The sequence below is a fragment of the Pogoniulus pusillus genome, chromosome 23 (assembly GCF_015220805.1).
Source record: "Pogoniulus pusillus isolate bPogPus1 chromosome 23, bPogPus1.pri, whole genome shotgun sequence".
NCBI lineage: Eukaryota > Metazoa > Chordata > Aves > Piciformes > Lybiidae > Pogoniulus > Pogoniulus pusillus.
The window spans coordinates 22,736,594-22,753,255 of record NC_087286.1 but is presented as its reverse complement, the minus strand read 5'-3'; the positions used below and the strand labels follow the sequence as shown (position 1 = coordinate 22,753,255).

Genomic DNA, 16,662 nt, shown 5'->3' with positions numbered 1-16,662 from the left:
CTTGCATGAATATCCTAACACCTCACTGTTCACACACACACACAGAGCATGTCCCCTTTCACGGTCCTTTCCAGGTACCTTTCCCAGCCCTTTCCCCCAGCTTTTCCTCTATGTGCTAATTCTAGACATTTGTGCAGTCCAGGAATCTCTCCTATCTCAGGCTTTAAGCACTAACTTCCTTATTATCCTTTCTCAGGACATCTCTCACTTGCTGGGTAGCATCCTTGAGGACCGGTACACTGGAGATGTTATTGGAGCAGACTTGGAGACGAACTGGATCAAATCCCAAGGAGGAGATGATGTTTGTCATGAGAGTTTTACAGAGGAGCTAGAGAAGGTACAGAAGTCAGAGTTTGGAGCTCTGTTCAGCTTTCATTGCTACTTCTTATTTTATAGATCTTCTGTAAAATAAAAAGGTGGGGGTGGTAGAGATCCTAGAATAGATCTTTATTTACACTCATTTATCTACCCACCCATGTCCATGACAGCTTCTTTCCGAGTACCAGCAACAACTGAAAGCAGCTGACACGGTAGAAGAGAATATCATTCAATCCCAACATCGAGCAAAAGCTGAAGAAGAAAGGGCCCTAAACGTGCTGAAGGCAGATGTGGTGAAAGATTTTCACAAAATAGGATTGCCACCAGGTGAGGATTCTGGAAATACTGTCTCTCCCCAGTACATGCTTCTGGTACCCAGAGACCAAGGTGACATTTGTCTAAATTGCTGTTAGGACTGACACCCGTCAGTGAGCTTCTGGGCTGGCTTTATATCAACAGAGCAACTTTGAAGTATTTTGTGCAGGGATTCAAACAAAGCAACATCTGTTTGGCGCTGAAATAAACTAAAAATACAGGTCATTTTCAAAGCATTAGATTCACAGTCAACGACTTATGACCTAACTTTTTTGAAGCTTACGTACCTGGATATATGACAGCAGCAAGCGAAGATTAAACGTTTCTCTGATAGACACATAGTTGGGTTTGAATTGAATTTAGAATTGTGGAGATGTATGTCCAAGCTTTGGCATTAAACTACCAGACTGTATCTCTATCCAAAAGTATTACCTGAGAGGAAATCATAAAATCTAGAAGAATGGCTTATAAAAATAGCATTACTTTGGTTTGATTAAAGGGCTACACTTGAGGAGGGGTTGGGGGTTTTGTTGTTGTGGGAGTTGGGGTTTTGGGTTTTTTGTTGTTTTGTTGTTGTTATTTATTTCATTTTACTGTTGCAGTGGCATCCTCTTTTAGGTGGATTGTGGATAATGAACTCCTTAGAAAAAATCATTTAACTTGCCCTGATGATTACATCACTGATAAAATACCTGTTACTAGACAACTGAAAGGTAACTTAAAACTGGGAATAATTTAGACTGTTTACAACACTCTGAGAATCAAAGCACTGAAGAATATAGCAGATCTGAGTATATTGTTATAGCTTTCTACCCATGCAGAACAGACCATAGTTTTGCAGCATAAAATCCACTAAAGAGACATTGTCAAAACAAAATGGATAAATTAACAATTATTGAGGTTAAATATGCTTAAATATGGAATTTAATGGTGGTCACACATTTGTTTGCATTTCTTTCATCTGACACAAAATTTACATTAATTGTGACTGTTCTTGCATTCAACTTCATTAGCACAAAGATTCAATATACAGAGAAGTGATTACATTAAAAAAACCTCCATGTATTTTCAGTGAAATAAAATCATACTATTTGAGGTTTAAAATTTTCCAGTTCTGGAAATATGTCAGTTTAATTTACAAAGAAAGATCAGGAAGAAAAAATTGGCAGTGTCGAGACATCTTCACTTATTTTTTTAGTGGAGTCAGTGTTTGTGAAAGAGTCCAAGAAACATGTAGACCTGGCACCTTGGGGCATGGCTTAGTGGCCATGGCAGCCTAAGGTTGACAGTTGGACTTGATGATCTTAGACATCTTTTCCAACCAAAACAATGCTATGGTTTTATGAAAATAAATAATAAACTTAAATTTCATTCTAGAAGACTTTAAGTGTACTTTTATCATCAATGTGACCAAAATTAGTTCGTCCACCTATGCTTAGACCAAATGCTTATCATTTGTGGTTTTCTCATACAGAAATAAATTTGTCTTTGAGTTGCAGGAAAATTGGCACCTGATTATGTCAAAGGGACCTTTAATGTTAGACAGCATGTTTCCTCAGTCTCACAGAACCAGCTGCCTGCATACCTGCAGAAAATAATTGAGAAACTGCCAGATGTGTCCTTAAGCACATTATCTCTGCCTTCAACTGCAGCCTATAGCCATTACATTACAAAGATAACAAAGGTACATTTTACAGATGTATTAGCTTCAGTCTGTCAGAACTGCATGGTTGTTCCTGTAACTAAGGGTGAATATCAATGTACTGTTGATTTAGATCCAGTACTGATCTTACTTGTGCTGCTAAGAGAAGAACAGTATTTCTATCTGAATTGTCAGTGCTTTAATCAGGCATGTAGAGATGCTTTTATCATTATCCTTAGAAACACTGTTTAATTTTGTACCGTGGTCTGACTGCTTTTCAAAGAAAACAAGTACCTCAGAGAAGCTAGCCTGGAAAGACAGAAAGTGCAAAGCAGAGGAAGAAAGTGAGCATGCTTACCTTGCCAGACTCGAAAGAAGGCAGAATTACTTGAAGAACCCTCGCTTTTTCCCACCAAAGTCTTCTTGTGGTGGCAAATCTCTTGTTGTTTCTCAAGAAAAGGTGGAACAAGTCATAGCCAGAGGAAAATCAGAAGATAATAATGGGTATGCACTGTATACAGTTTCTTGATTCTGAGCACACAGAGAGATCCACTATAGGATTACTGTGCATGTACACCTAGATATTTTGAGCTATATGTCTGTATAGCCTCTTAGGAAACACAGCATATCTGCATGAAAGTTTGATGTTGCAGTTTCTTTTTTTATCAGTATTCAAAGAACTAGGCAGCAAGAGACTGTCTCCATTTTTTAAAGTTATTTTTTATTTTTCAGTGATACCTCCTTTGTTCCTGTGTTTCTTGCCAATCCATCTACTGTTTTGTTTTCTGATTATGAAGTTGGACAGGCTTATGAGGTGAGAACTTCTTTGTATGGAGTTAATTCCACCACTGAGAAGCATTATGTACTGCCCTGATCTACATACTTCACCCAGTCTTTTGGCTTTCTGCACCCTAACAACAGCCTAAGTTTCTTCTTTGTACTGAATTACTGACCCTTTACCTTCCTTACTCTTTCACACATGCCACCAACACGTTAACCAGTGAAAACCAAAAGGGGACCCTTTTCAGTCTCTGTTTTGGGTGTATCTGATTCAGCCTTTATCAAATGAACTGATTTTTTTTTAATTAGATGCATTTAGTTCCTACTATCAGAGTACTAACATTATAATGAATGATAATAGTTGCAATGGAATATTTTGTTTTCTTTTTTAAATGAAGATGACTATAGAGTTGCTAAACATCACTTCAACATGTCATCATGTAAGACTTATCCCTCCCTCTACTTCAGCATTTGCCATTAGGCCAGGTAAGGGCTCTTTTTATTGGCTTTAGGATGTTAACATGTAAGAGATCTAATTTATCAGCTTGAACAAAGAGTTTTCAGACATGTGCTGTTTGGTTCTGCTATCCATAGTGCTCAGTTCTTTAGAAACTGAAAAATTACTTCTATCTGTAGGACTATTCACATGCAACTAAAAAGCAAATTTGCACGATCTAATGAGGAATTTAAGAAGATTAACATTAAAGTGTTTGAAGTTAGAGTGAAATATGGAATACTCAGATTGAGTCTTACCCAAAATTCCTCACATGTAGTTTCTACTGATATCACCAGATGGAGAGGACAAGAAACAATTTACTTCAATTGCAGCAAGGAATATTAGGTTAGGGGGAAATTAAGTGATTTAAGGAAATTAAGAAAATTAAGTAATCTTTCCAGGCACTGGGATAAGTTGCCTAAGGAGAGTATGATATCTCAATCACAGCTTTGGAGGAGTGTTTAGAAGAAGTTAGGATACCCCTATGTAAGCCTTGCTGTGTTGTTGTAGAGAAAAAATGTTTCCCTTTGCTCTGTTTTCTCTATTTGTGAGAGGCACATTTCAGATGAAAACCTTTTGAGTTCCATGGAAGATATGCACATACACAGCTTACACTGGCTGGCCTTTCGTGATCATCTGTTTTTATCAGCTTGACGTAGGCAATAAATGGGGAGAGTTTACAGGCAGGCACCTTTCCAGAGGCAGATGTGATCATAAATACATATGCCAGCGTTGGGAGGTTTTACATTTTTAATTCCCTGCATTCTTTTTTTCCAAGGAAAATTTCCAGGAAAGGGAGGAATGATTGCTCCTGGGATGACATGCCAGTACACAGTCCAATTTATTCCTGAAAATGTAGGAGATTATGAAGATTGTATATTAGTGGAGTTTCCAGCATCAAAACCTCTTCCGATCCCTATCCAAGCTAGAAGACCACCTCCAGTGTTAACATGTCAGTAATGTCCAATGTTTGAGTTTCTCTAAACTTAATGGACATGGGTAGTTTTTCACTTGATTGTCTCCAGTTTTGTGTTACACAACAAATACAGGCAAACTTGGCAGTGCACTTTCTGCATGTTTCTATCTGTCTAGTTTTCACTCCTAATAGATTTATTAGTTGTTAAAATGTAATCCTGTTAAATTTTTCCTCAATTTTATGGTCTTTCCATGTCACGCTCTTATTAATTTTCTGTTTCACTCTATTAGAGAAATGAGCAGCAACCACTCTTTTGGGTTTGTGTCTTGTCAGTTCCTGAACTCCTAATTGTAGTACTAACCCCGAATACTAAGGAATTATTATTTAATCAACTATTTTAGTACTATTAATATAATTATACATTAATTATATATGGATATGACAAAGGATTGTCATAGCCATAGGTCATGACATATAGGAGTTTCTGATATCTAGCCTCAGCTATAACAGCAAAGATTACTTTTGCAGAAACTTGCTTTAATTTTTATGTATTTTTATGTTATACTGAGCTTTAAAAAATCATCTTACTTTTTTTCATCGTTCAATAGAGTCTTTAAGGAAGAAGTAACATTACAATGTAAGATGAATGCACCTCATACTTTATACCTTTCAAATAGAAAGAATTGGACTGCGGCACTGAGAATATTCTGGTGCAGTACTGCTGTCTGTAAGAGCTATTTAGGAAGAAGCTGGCTTTGCCAGCTGCTGGCCTGCACTCTCTGTGCAGTCTGATTTTCTGTGCTGTTCGTTGCAGTGCCTGACATTATAGACTGTGGTTCCTGCCTTGTTGGAGGAGTAAAATCAATGAACCTTTTGTGCAGAAATGAAGGAATAAATGCTGGGATGTTCTGTATAATGCCAAAGCATGCCTGGCCACCTCCTAATTCCAGGGTGAGTGATTAGAAGTGGAATACTGAATATGGTATGATGTAGGTGCTCTGACGTAAGGCCTTTTGGGCTAGTCAGGGTATGTTAGCACAGACATCATAAGGCCTTGATGAGGACATCTGTACCATGCCATTCCCTCAGGGATTCAGATTTATCCTCAAGGCCAATCTGCATGAATGTCTGAAGCTTCTGCTTGTGCTCTGGCTTGCCTCTGGAAGGAACTGTCTTGCTTGGTGGTGAGGTAAACTCAAGTATAGATCAGGATAAGGACAACTGGCTTGAACATCAACCTTACCTTTAAAGCAAATAGAAATACAAGCAGTTCAAGTGTTGCTTGAGCTAATTTCCTTCTCTTCTTCACCAAAGACATTACTTACTGACCTTGCTGTACCTGTAGACCTTAAAAATCTACTCCAGTACAGCTCTGTATTTAGCTTTCCATCACTGAGCAGGGTCTCAGTGAAATAGACAAAGATGTGACTGGGCAATTGGTATTTCATGTGCTGGAGGAAAAGCTAATGGATAGCTGCTGTGCCAGGTTGACCCTTCTGAACACTTTACATTTCTAGCTCAGAGTGGGTCAGAAAAATGGAGGAACAGACAAAACTCCTATGCTCAGGCATAGCTGTTCTTCTGTGAACATGAATATTAAGGCTCATGACACTATCATCTGTCTTTGGAGACAGCATCTTCCCTCCTGCTTTCACCAAGGTAATTATAAAGTATGGAGGATTCCTTCTAATTAAGCTGTATTCATAAGCTACATGCTTTTGAGGTGTGTGACAAAAATTACAGTAAGAAGTATGACAATGATGCTGTAATACACCGCCCGTTTTTTGTAACCTTGTATTTTGAAAACAACTTGATTCATTTAGTTTATCATTTGGTGGTGGTGGTGGTTTTGTTGTGTTTTGTTTTAACATGTTAGGCTGCTGCCACTGTTGGTTTTGTGATACAAGATCCTTTTGGAATCCATCCTGATGCTTTTGAGCTCGTTCCAGGGCAGAGTACAACAGTAGAGGTTAGTACCAACAGCTGTAGAAGGTATTTATACTTTACCAAATGCATTAGCAAGCAAAATCATTTTAGAAGATCTTGGCTGGGCCTTGCAAGGGTGAATTTGTGTGAGCAAAAATGCTCAGATCCTTTTGCTCAATTATACTGGAGGAATTTCAGTGATGAGTCTTACTGGAGAGTTTGTCATTGCAACGTTGTCAAAGTCTTGCTTAGCCACCCAGAGACCAGTCAGGTTCCGAGAGAGCCTTCTATAAAGCTAACTCAGTCGACTGCTCACATCTCCAGTGACTACAAAGGCAGCTTCTGGTGTAGGTTTAGTGACACAGAAAACACCTATTTCTTCCTGGCTTCTTCTAAGGGGATGTGACACTGTCTGTTTCCTGCAAATGTAAGATTTAAATACTGATTAAATGTCCTTTAGTGAACATTTACAAATTGAAGTTTATTACTTCCTATAGAGAAATCAGTTACAGACATTGCTGTTTCACTCCTCTCTTTCAGGTAGTGTTTTTCCCTTCTTTTCTGGGGGTCTCACAGCAAACATACACCGTTTTTTGTGACAATTATGAAGTCAAGGATGTTACAGTCACAGGTTTGTTTCTAACAACTTTCAGAGATCTCATTCCTGTCATATATTCAGTTAGTGTGAATGGTGGTCGATGGCTTGAAGTGACAGAAGCGTTTTATGTCGTTGGATTAAGCAAATACTTTGTCCCCTGGTGATGTTAAATCCTAAGTATTTTTATTGTTATTACTGCTCCCAGTGCATGAAATACATGGGACCCAGAAAGTACTGAGCTCTTAACTTGCTGTAGCCAGAAATTCAAATGTAGCATGTCAACAAGTAGCAGAAGACAAAACCTGTTGTTAGGTGCAGTTCCTTAGACTTTTGTACCATTAAGATAACATGACAAGCTATAAAACATCAGTTTGAGCAGAGCAGAGTTACATTTGGATATGAAGCAAGTTTGGGGCACATGCTTGGGTCAGGGCATTCAGGCAAGGCAGGCAGTCTTTGGATTAGCTAATGAAACCACTTGAAATTCCTGTAGATATTAGTGCTTGTCCTGTACGGTAGTTATGCTATAACATTAGGCCTGACTCATAGTCTATTTAATCACTTCATTAGAGGTATTGCCTTTGGAAATTTTTAGCAGTGCATTTGCTGATGGTTTTTATTTTTATATTCTGATGAAAACGTCTGGGAGCCACATTATCAGCCATTGCAAACACTCTGCGCACTTCAGTGAAATTATGCTGATGTGAGCTGAGTTTGTGACCCCCACAACACCCTGAAATCCAAATCTGTTAAATTAGCGAAGAGAAGATCTCTGTTGACATCTATTAATAAACAAAGAACATCAAGAAGTTATTGTACAATTAGTACATTGGAGTTCTGACTCTTGAGGAAACACCAGATGTAATCATGAACAGCCATGGTTAGCGTTTGCTGTTAATGAGTAATAGTGATGATGTTGGTAGCCAGATGGTAAGCAATGATACCTGCTTCTGTCTTCAAGGGGTTGGAGAGCTGATAGATCTGGAACTTGTGTTCATCACGGGTGGAGAAAGCAAACCTGAACCTGGCGAAGTCACTGATGTAACAGCACAGCATCTCATATGGTTTGAGCCACAAAACCCACACACCACTGAGGAGAAGAAATTGCTTATAAGAAACAATCTGTATGTAGCTACTGTTAATAGAGTAATGCTCTGCACATGCTGGTAGGGATCTCATTTGTGATACCACACCCTCTCAAGCTGGAGAGATCTTCATGCAGCTGATAAACTCTGTGCAGAAACCTCACTTCTTTTTGCTCCATTGTTTTAGTAATTATGCTTCAAGGATACACTTTAAAGAGCTGAAACACAATACATAGATGAAGTGTTACAGCAAACACTAGGTTCATGCACTGCTAAGGTCAATATATTTGCTTCAGTTTAGATAAATCTACAACTCAAAAAGATTTGTAATTATGGGTGGCTGCAGAAAATAATTAACAGGATCACCCAGATGAGATTTGTCTAATTTTATATGTCTGCAACATATACTTGTGCAGCTGAGCTAAGCACCCCATACACTTTTCCCTCCGTAGTGCAGGCAAATAGATGCTTCTAAAGACACAGTTCTGACTGCAGAGATCTCCCATAGAACAAGTCATAATGTGTCCTGGACTTCACTGGATCTCTACTGAGTAAAACAACAGCCCAGTATAACTAAATCATATTAAAACGTTCTCATGAGTTCTGCTGTTGCATCCTAGCTATAAGCTTTATTTAAAGTCAAGGCAGATGTCCCTGTATACAGTTGCATTGCACCAAACATAGTGGCATCCTGATTTTGCTCAATATCAGTCAGGCAGCAGAAGTACATTAAGGTGCATGACTGCAGTATTCAGAGGCTGCAGGTCCTCCAACCACTGAAGAGGTCGGCACTGTTCTAAGATAGATTAATATAAGCTGCTGCTTGCTACAGTGAATTTCTGGGGGGGTGTTTTGTGTCCGTGCACAATACCAGGACAGAATTTTGTTTGAGTAAAGTGAGTGTGATTCAGGGAACTGGATTTTGTAAACTGAAAAGGATGGACTATGTCAATTTCCACGTTTTCTCTGTTTTTTAAGCATGACAGCAGTCCTGCACCTCTGATGTCAGCATTTGTATGAAACAAGGTTGGACAGGCTGAGACTGAACTCCAGAGAAGCAGGAAAGAGAAAACTTTCTACTGCTAGAGAAAGTGATACAAGAATTGTTTGTGTTCAGATTTGTCATTGATACTCACTTTCAAATTCCAATGTCTTTTCTCCCTTTAGTAAGGCAAAGTTTTTGAGGTCAGCACAAGCAAGGTTTCAAAATCCATTAAGATATTCCACTGGATACACTTCAGCTGGAGTAACCTAGGTTAAGCAATCTTTTCTGGATTACAGTGACTACTGCAGAGCCATTGCTATGATCTTGGCTGGAGCCACTGTGTTTGTTGACATGTTAAAAACCGCATCTTGCACTTGGATTAAATTCAGGACATTATGTAAACCTCCAGCAGTGATCTAATACAAACACACTGATATCAGCAGGAATGGCCCTGTTGATCTCAGATTCTTAAAGGAAGCATTGTAGAGTTTCCCGAAAGCTGTGTGATTTGACAAGTTAAATAAGAGAAGAAAGTGTTAATATATCTCACACATCTATAGCACTTATTTCCATATTAGCACGTTCTTTGTACAGTTTACACATTCTGACCTTACATTGCCTCTTTAGCTTGGTAGCTCACAGAGACTGGCAAGTCTAACCCCTTTAATGTACACAGAAATGAGTTCCGTACATGTAAAAAGGAATTGCAGTTTTCCTCCATGGTATTTTACTCAAATAGAACTCACCTTTTTAATCATGGTTTTTCTTTTATCGATCTCTTTGCAGCCACGTAGAACTTCCTTTTTGCTGGCAGAAAATGAAGCCTAATCTGAAACCATTAATATCAGAAGAAACTGCAGACTTTATGAAGCTCAAATGCAAGCCAGACACAGAATCTGCCTTTTCTGTGAATCCTGAGCAGGGAGTTTTGCTCCCACACGCAGATCATGAATTTACTCTCACTTACACTCCACAGGAGGTATGACTTTTATTGCTTCCTATCTACAAACTCCAGCTGTGTACTTTCATGCAAGTCATAAAGTCCTTGCTGTGCTGCTTCCTAAATTAAATTTAGTAAGCCAGTAGTACGCTCTGATAAACAGCACTCAGAATGCAGAAAGTTTGTTTTGCTAGAAGAAAGCATGTTTTGGCTACAAAATGCGAGACAGTTTCTGATCTTACCTCATTTTTTATACTGACAGGACACAATAAATTTTGCACTGAAACTGTGGACACATCCCCAGAGCTGCAGCTATGCTGACTGGTAGAGCTGCCACCCTCACCACAATATCAGCTCCTCCACAATCTCCTGGCTCTTCCCTTTCTGCTGAGTGAGTGGCTCTGGAGATGTGCCCCGTATCTGCTGCAGCCTGTGATGGTTTGGGTGTTACCCACCACCCACACGCTTAAGAAAAATCACCCAGACTAGACTCAGTGGCTGTAAATTAAAGAATGAAGCTATATTTACATCTCAGCAGGATATACAAGCAGATATTTACAATGTATACAACTATATACAGTAATATACAAGTTAAAAAAATAATACAGAAACCAGAGTCCCCAAAGGGGGCTCCCAACTATCCTTCCGCCCCCTTTCCACCCCTGTACCTTATCCCAGACTTTGCCTTACATTCGAGTTTGGAGAATCAGCCAGGGCAATTAGAAAGCAGACAGATGAGTTAGATGGATGGCAGGTTAGGGAGAGAAGGGAGGCAGCCAAAGCCAAAGAGCAACTGTGTTATCTATGTTTGCGTTCTTGTTTTCGTACGTCTCGGCAAGCCTAAGAGTGAGGTAGACATCACCACTGTTTCCTTTTCACAGCCTAGCATCTAATTCCTCTCATGAAAAAATCCCGGCTAGGCTCAAACTAGCACACAGCCTAAAAATGTTTGCTTAGCAAATAGATTTTTTTTTCCCAGCTTTTAAGCTTTTTCCGGTTCTTTGGGGCTGAAATGTGTTCTGTGAAGAGCTGTGTGGAAAATTAGGGGGATGGATAGTTAGTAGCCTTTGGCAGAGAAATAAGGGTACACAGCTGTGAGGCATAAAGAAGAGTTCAGTGATGTTTGAATGCATCTGTACCGGTGACTGTTGTTGCAGTTTCTGCTCACTGAACCTCTCACTGTAGCTAAAGAAATTCAAACCAAAGTAAGCCTAAGAATGGAAAAAAACCCATAGTGTGATGGTTGACAGACAGACGTAGGAATATCTCAAGTGACTATGGAAGAGAAACTGAGTTTTAAAATATTTTAGTGGGTTAATAGGCAACTATATTGAATTGACGTTAATATATCTCTACAAACAGATGAATCTTTTTCAAAGCCCTTCAAATTTAAGGCCTACTTCTGTGCGTCCTTCCCCACTCTCCATTAGAAAGTAGAAGGCAACCTCTTCTGATGGAAAAACAGGGTTTCTTGCTCAAAATCAGATGGACAGTAAATTAAGGTAAATACTCTGGAGTGGTTAGAAGAAAGTTCATGTTAGTACAGCAGTACTGAGTTTAATTTGGGCAGTGTTTGCAGATGCTTGTGTGTAGTATGCAATATACTAGGGAAATAATAACAGGCATGTCAAAAATGAGTATTTTCCTTGGCATCATATTCCATGAGATCAGAATCTGGCTTAGTATTTTGCCATCAAATATGTTTTCTTTTAGTAACTCTAGAGTTTAGTTGCTGTTTATCAGAGCTTAGCACTCTGCTGATGATCATTCATCCCTTACATGTAAACTACTTTTCCATCATTTTTTTTTTAATTCCCAAACATGATTGATTATTCGACATTAAAATCCTTTTCTTCTTTACTGTGTAGCTGAAGAGTTATCACAGTGTGATTCATATGGTACTGAGGGATGTCCCAGAATCACCTTGGTAAGCTGAGAAATTGCTGGTGAGATCTGTAGCCAGGTTGTAGCTATGCTATTGCATTAATTTACTGGATTTCCTCTTACTGGTGTTGATGGACAAACAATTATAAAGGATTTTATCTGCACAACTAATTGTGTTATAAAGAGGATCTCTATGATCTTCCCTCATGTTTGAAGAGATGCCTTAGCCCTACCTAAGGCCCTTGGAAAAAGACAAAACTGTCATTTTCTGTTATTTTCCAGGCTTTCTGCTGAGATTTCCAACAGGTTTCCCTGATATTACTTTTTGTCACAGCAGTCTGTGACTTACACACTTGTTCATGAACAGACTGGGACAACTGGAGTACCTTACTGAACTACTGTAATTTTCCCAGTCTTTAATGGTCCCCAGCCTAAGCTAACTGCCCACAGACTGGAGACACTTGTGATCAGGATACTGAAAGATGAGATCCAGTTTAAACACTAGTTTAAGATGTTTAATAGTTTTTCTTCCCAAAGCTTGATAAAGGAGAGGACACTTCAAAACATTCCAGAATGCAAAACAGAGGATGTAATAGCACTGGAAATAGCAGTTAAGGGATCAACAGAACCATTTCAAATTCTTCTGGAACCATATGCTGTTATCATCCCTGGAGAAATCTTTATTGGTGTAAACATCAGGAAAAGATTTAAGGTTAGTTTGCTTTTGACTTTGTTGCTATCTTGTGCTTTGTGTCACAAGATTTCATAGGTGTTATAGAAGACATCAGGCAATCTGACGATACCGGACAGTCCACGTTAGTTTAGTTCTCCTTACATATTTTTAAAGGAGGCTCTGACTCCCAGAGAGTTTGTTGAAATCCCTAGCAAGCCTCCTTAGCCCCACACTCCAGGCAGCAGGCTTTGCTCTTTTTTTTCATCTCAAGATGAAAGATCAGAAGTTTAAGTTTAGAATTTTGAAAATTGGGGGGAAAGCTTAAAAGGCTTCAAATACAATAACATTCTTGGAAAGATTGGTTAATGGATTTTCTTCAAGTTCCAGAAAGCACCTTCAGCTGTGTGAAGATAGTCACTGTGTTCAATATAGTGCTTCTGTCATCTGACTAAATACAGGGCTTTCAGCAAAGATCTCCACGTCTGAGCTACCTGCACTAAGCTTTCCATATAGACCTCAAAGACATCACTGGCAGCGTCCAGGGGCTGATTAATCTCACCTTACCGGCTAACTGATGTGGGAGGAATTGCTCCACCGCTCCCTACTTGGCTTTATTTTTCATAAAGAGAGGCCTAGGAGATAAGGCCAGATGTAGCTCCTGCATATGTTTTGCAGACATCTAAAATACAAACAGGTGAATCCCACTTGTTGTTCTTGTTTTACATCACAGAGGAGAACAGGAGGATACAGCATTTTCATGAAAATAACAGTACTTAGTACATGGCACTGGGTTAGTGCTGCCCAAGTTGGAGGTTAGATGAAGGATGAAGCTATGTGCCTTTCCACTCTCCCTGTGATCAGTTTATGGCATGACTCAGGTGAAGTATGGTGCACTTAGACTAGTGTAATAGTAGGTTGTAATGTTCAGTGGTGATCAGGATACGGTCAGGTGTAAAACTTGCAGGGTCTGGTTTGCTGTGAAAGCATAAGGTGAATTAATGGTCTCATTGATTTTAATTGGTTTAGATGTGGAATAACAGCAAATCATCGATCAAGTACACATGGGAGAAAATCCTGTCCTGTGACATCATAGAAGTTGAACCCCATACTGGCCTCATAGGTAAAGTTTCTTCTTGCAAGCATCAATTAATGACAGAAATATTTAAATTGCTATGAGTGGAAAAGTCACAGAGCACTATAATGCAAGTTGCAAAGCAAGGCCTGATCCCCAGCCCGCTGGTGCCAGCTGGAGACTTCATTTGCTCACAAGAGCTTAAACAGCAGGCTTGCAGGAGCAGGTTTCTTTGCAAAAGGGTGAGGCAGGATCCTGATTTTTTTCTCTCCTAGATTCTAGTTCATGCTGTGAATTTGAACTGGCAGTTACTGGAAGCAAACCTGGGTGCGTCAGCCATAATGTGCAGTGTAAGATTGAACACTGTCCAGAGCCAGTTGTGCTGCATGTTGAGGCTGCTTTTAAGGTAAGGAATAATTCAGTGTTGCAAGATGACTGACTGTTGGGTCTGGCCACTGTCCAAATGGAGCTAAAGGTATGTCACTTCTGAAGCAGTTATAGATAGGAGCTGGGTTTGCTGTCCAGTAACTGTTGAGGCAGTGATGATAATAAGAATTTTCCTGTGTTATGTGTGAAGCGTTTGCTTTCTGCTGTCCTCTGAAACACTGAATGTAAATCTCACATAATGTATGCTTCTTAATTAGGCAGTTCTGGCAAAAGTGTCCATTCTGACATTTGTTTCCTGGTGTCCTAGGGTCCACTTCTTTGTATTGATGTCCCATCAATCCAGTTAGGTTTGACTAAGCAGGGTGAGAGCGTGTTAAGAACTTTTGAGATCATTAATCTGAGTTGTCTGCCAGCACAGTGGAGAATGCAGGAAAGCCAGGTTTGTCTAGCTGAAAGGAACGAAGAGGTAAGTTGCTTCTAGAGTTGGCTGTGCTCCCTCTTTAGCCATTCCTTCCTTATGCTTAGATGTAATGTTCCCTCCAGAATGCAAAAGTTCTAGTTTATTAGACTTCTTACAAAGTTGGTTCTGTATATATCCATAACAGCTCAAGTTCTTCAGAGATCAAATGCTTCCTTGCATTTTTTTCCTATTTCCATTTATCACACACCCTCTGCCAGCCTGATCCAAACAGACAAGGAATATTCCCTTTATGACAGTGATTTCAGCTGGTGCTGGTAGTAAGAAAGTAAAACTTAAACAGGACTGAGGCTGCTAACCACTCTCCCCCACATCAGCATCATGAACAAGAATCTCATCGCCTACTGAACTGGGCCTCTTGGCTTTAAACAATCACTTTGAAACACACAGGTGTGTCCCAAAACAACTTTTTACCACAATGAATGTTAAAGATATTTTTTAGTATTATCTAGCCTGTGGCGTGTCAAATGAAGTCCACTCCAGTCTTGGTCATTCCACCATTTCATTTGAAAGACTAAAAGTGGCTTGGAAGTCATACTGGTGACAAAGAATTAAGTGGGAGATGCAGACCATCAAATATTCCTACAATTGAAGAAAAAAAATAAAAAGAAGAAACAAACAACAACGACAACAAAAAACTACAAAAAAGGACAAATACTGAGACCCTGGAAATGTACTGAGAACCTGTTCATATCCCTGTGAAGATCACAGGACAAGTGTTCTGTTCCTGCTTTCCTGAAACTCTCCAGTGCCCACCCCACATTGCTTTTCCTGTTTCCATCTCTTTTTCCTTGACCTTCCGTCCAAGAATCTCCCCAGCTTGTGGCACCTCGCATAACTGCTGCTCAGCCTCTCCACTTGGGAGGACACACTGCTGCTGTCTTTTCCCTCCTGATTAGCTCTCTCCATAGAAGCAAAACCCTGCCTCCTCAGCTAGCCAGGTTTTCACACAGCTAGAACTGTGCTTGCTGAAACTGGTGTGGGACTACAGGAACAGAAAGAACATGTCTGAGGGACAAACAAGACACATGCAAGGCCTAATCAGATTGTGTGGCTTCAGCATTTTTCACTTGCTTTGCAGACATCAAAGAAATTTGTGATTCTTCTCTTCTAGGTATCTCCCTTCACTATTCAACCATCTGCTGGAGAAATCCCTCCTTTGGGTATATGCACTGTGTCAGTTCAGTTCACATCATTGCTGTGCCAGCGTCTCCAGACAGTGTTAGAATTAGAGGTAGAAAATGGAGAAGGAAGGTAAGGGGGAAAGTGATGGTCTGCTTTGTTTTTTCCCCTGAAATTCTCATGTGACTTTACCAAAGAAATAAGTAGCAGGAACTCAGAGTGGAGTTGTGTAACCTATCAATGAACCATCCAATCACTAATATTGCTAAATAAACATAATCCTCGTTCTTTCCAGCATGCTGTTGTATGTCTAGCACATTTCATTAACAACAAATCATCTGTGTGTTTATTTCCAGTCATCTTCCTGTTGTTGTTGAAGTTCAGACTCCCCAAGCATGCCTGATATCTAGTCATCTAGTATTCCCTGAAATGTATACTGGAGTTCCTGCCAAAGCAACCAGCAAACTTTTTAATCAGACACTGCTGCCAGCAAGATACTTATGGGGGAAGGTAAATGAAATGCACTTCTAAGGGGTGACACATACAGCAGGGATGCAAATTGCAACTTCTATCAAAATACAAAACTGCTCTTAATGCTTTTCTGATGGATCTTTTGAGCAGTGATTGCTGTTTACCAGCCTATCAGCAGAACTTCAGCTTGAGACCAGCCTTTATTAACTAACAGTTGGTATTAATGTGCTCTTACTGTCCATGGATCATCCCCAGGACGATGGGTGGGCAGAGATGTGAGAGGAAATAGGATGCAAGCTACCAGAGTATTGAACAAGGTACCATGGCAGTTAGGGGTCTGCATTTAATTTAGTAGAGCAGAGAAGTAATGATGTCTTGTGTCAAGGAAAACCTTCTGGAACAGCTGGAGCCTAGGCGTTACATCTGCAGCATTTTGCATGATACCTGGTACTTGTTTTTATTCACGCCCTGTGCAGTTAGTGACTTAGAGAAGGTGCCATCTCCAGGATTGTCTCTGTAGCCCACTTCCCTAGTCAGCAGAAAGAGATGTGACACCTGTAGGATCCTGCTCCAG

The 16,662-nt window shown here is 39.8% G+C and overlaps 1 protein-coding gene across 1 annotated transcript in view; it reads left to right on the top strand.

The window, feature by feature from the left end:
• The window catches only part of DLEC1 (DLEC1 cilia and flagella associated protein), a 36,937-nt gene continuing 20,275 nt past the window's right edge, over positions 1 to 16,662 (top strand). Inside the window, 21 exon segments of the mRNA XM_064162920.1 lie at positions 1 to 74; positions 197 to 337; positions 489 to 645; positions 1,236 to 1,346; positions 2,133 to 2,317; positions 2,559 to 2,779; positions 3,008 to 3,089; positions 3,454 to 3,541; positions 4,330 to 4,503; positions 5,282 to 5,418; positions 6,344 to 6,436; positions 6,934 to 7,024; positions 7,953 to 8,115; positions 9,848 to 10,040; positions 11,870 to 11,928; positions 12,423 to 12,597; positions 13,585 to 13,678; positions 13,906 to 14,036; positions 14,325 to 14,483; positions 15,610 to 15,749; positions 15,974 to 16,127. Coding sequence (XP_064018990.1) covers positions 6 to 74; positions 197 to 337; positions 489 to 645; positions 1,236 to 1,346; positions 2,133 to 2,317; positions 2,559 to 2,779; positions 3,008 to 3,089; positions 3,454 to 3,541; positions 4,330 to 4,503; positions 5,282 to 5,418; positions 6,344 to 6,436; positions 6,934 to 7,024; positions 7,953 to 8,115; positions 9,848 to 10,040; positions 11,870 to 11,928; positions 12,423 to 12,597; positions 13,585 to 13,678; positions 13,906 to 14,036; positions 14,325 to 14,483; positions 15,610 to 15,749; positions 15,974 to 16,127 — 2,817 coding nt within the window. The 5' untranslated portion in view covers positions 1 to 5.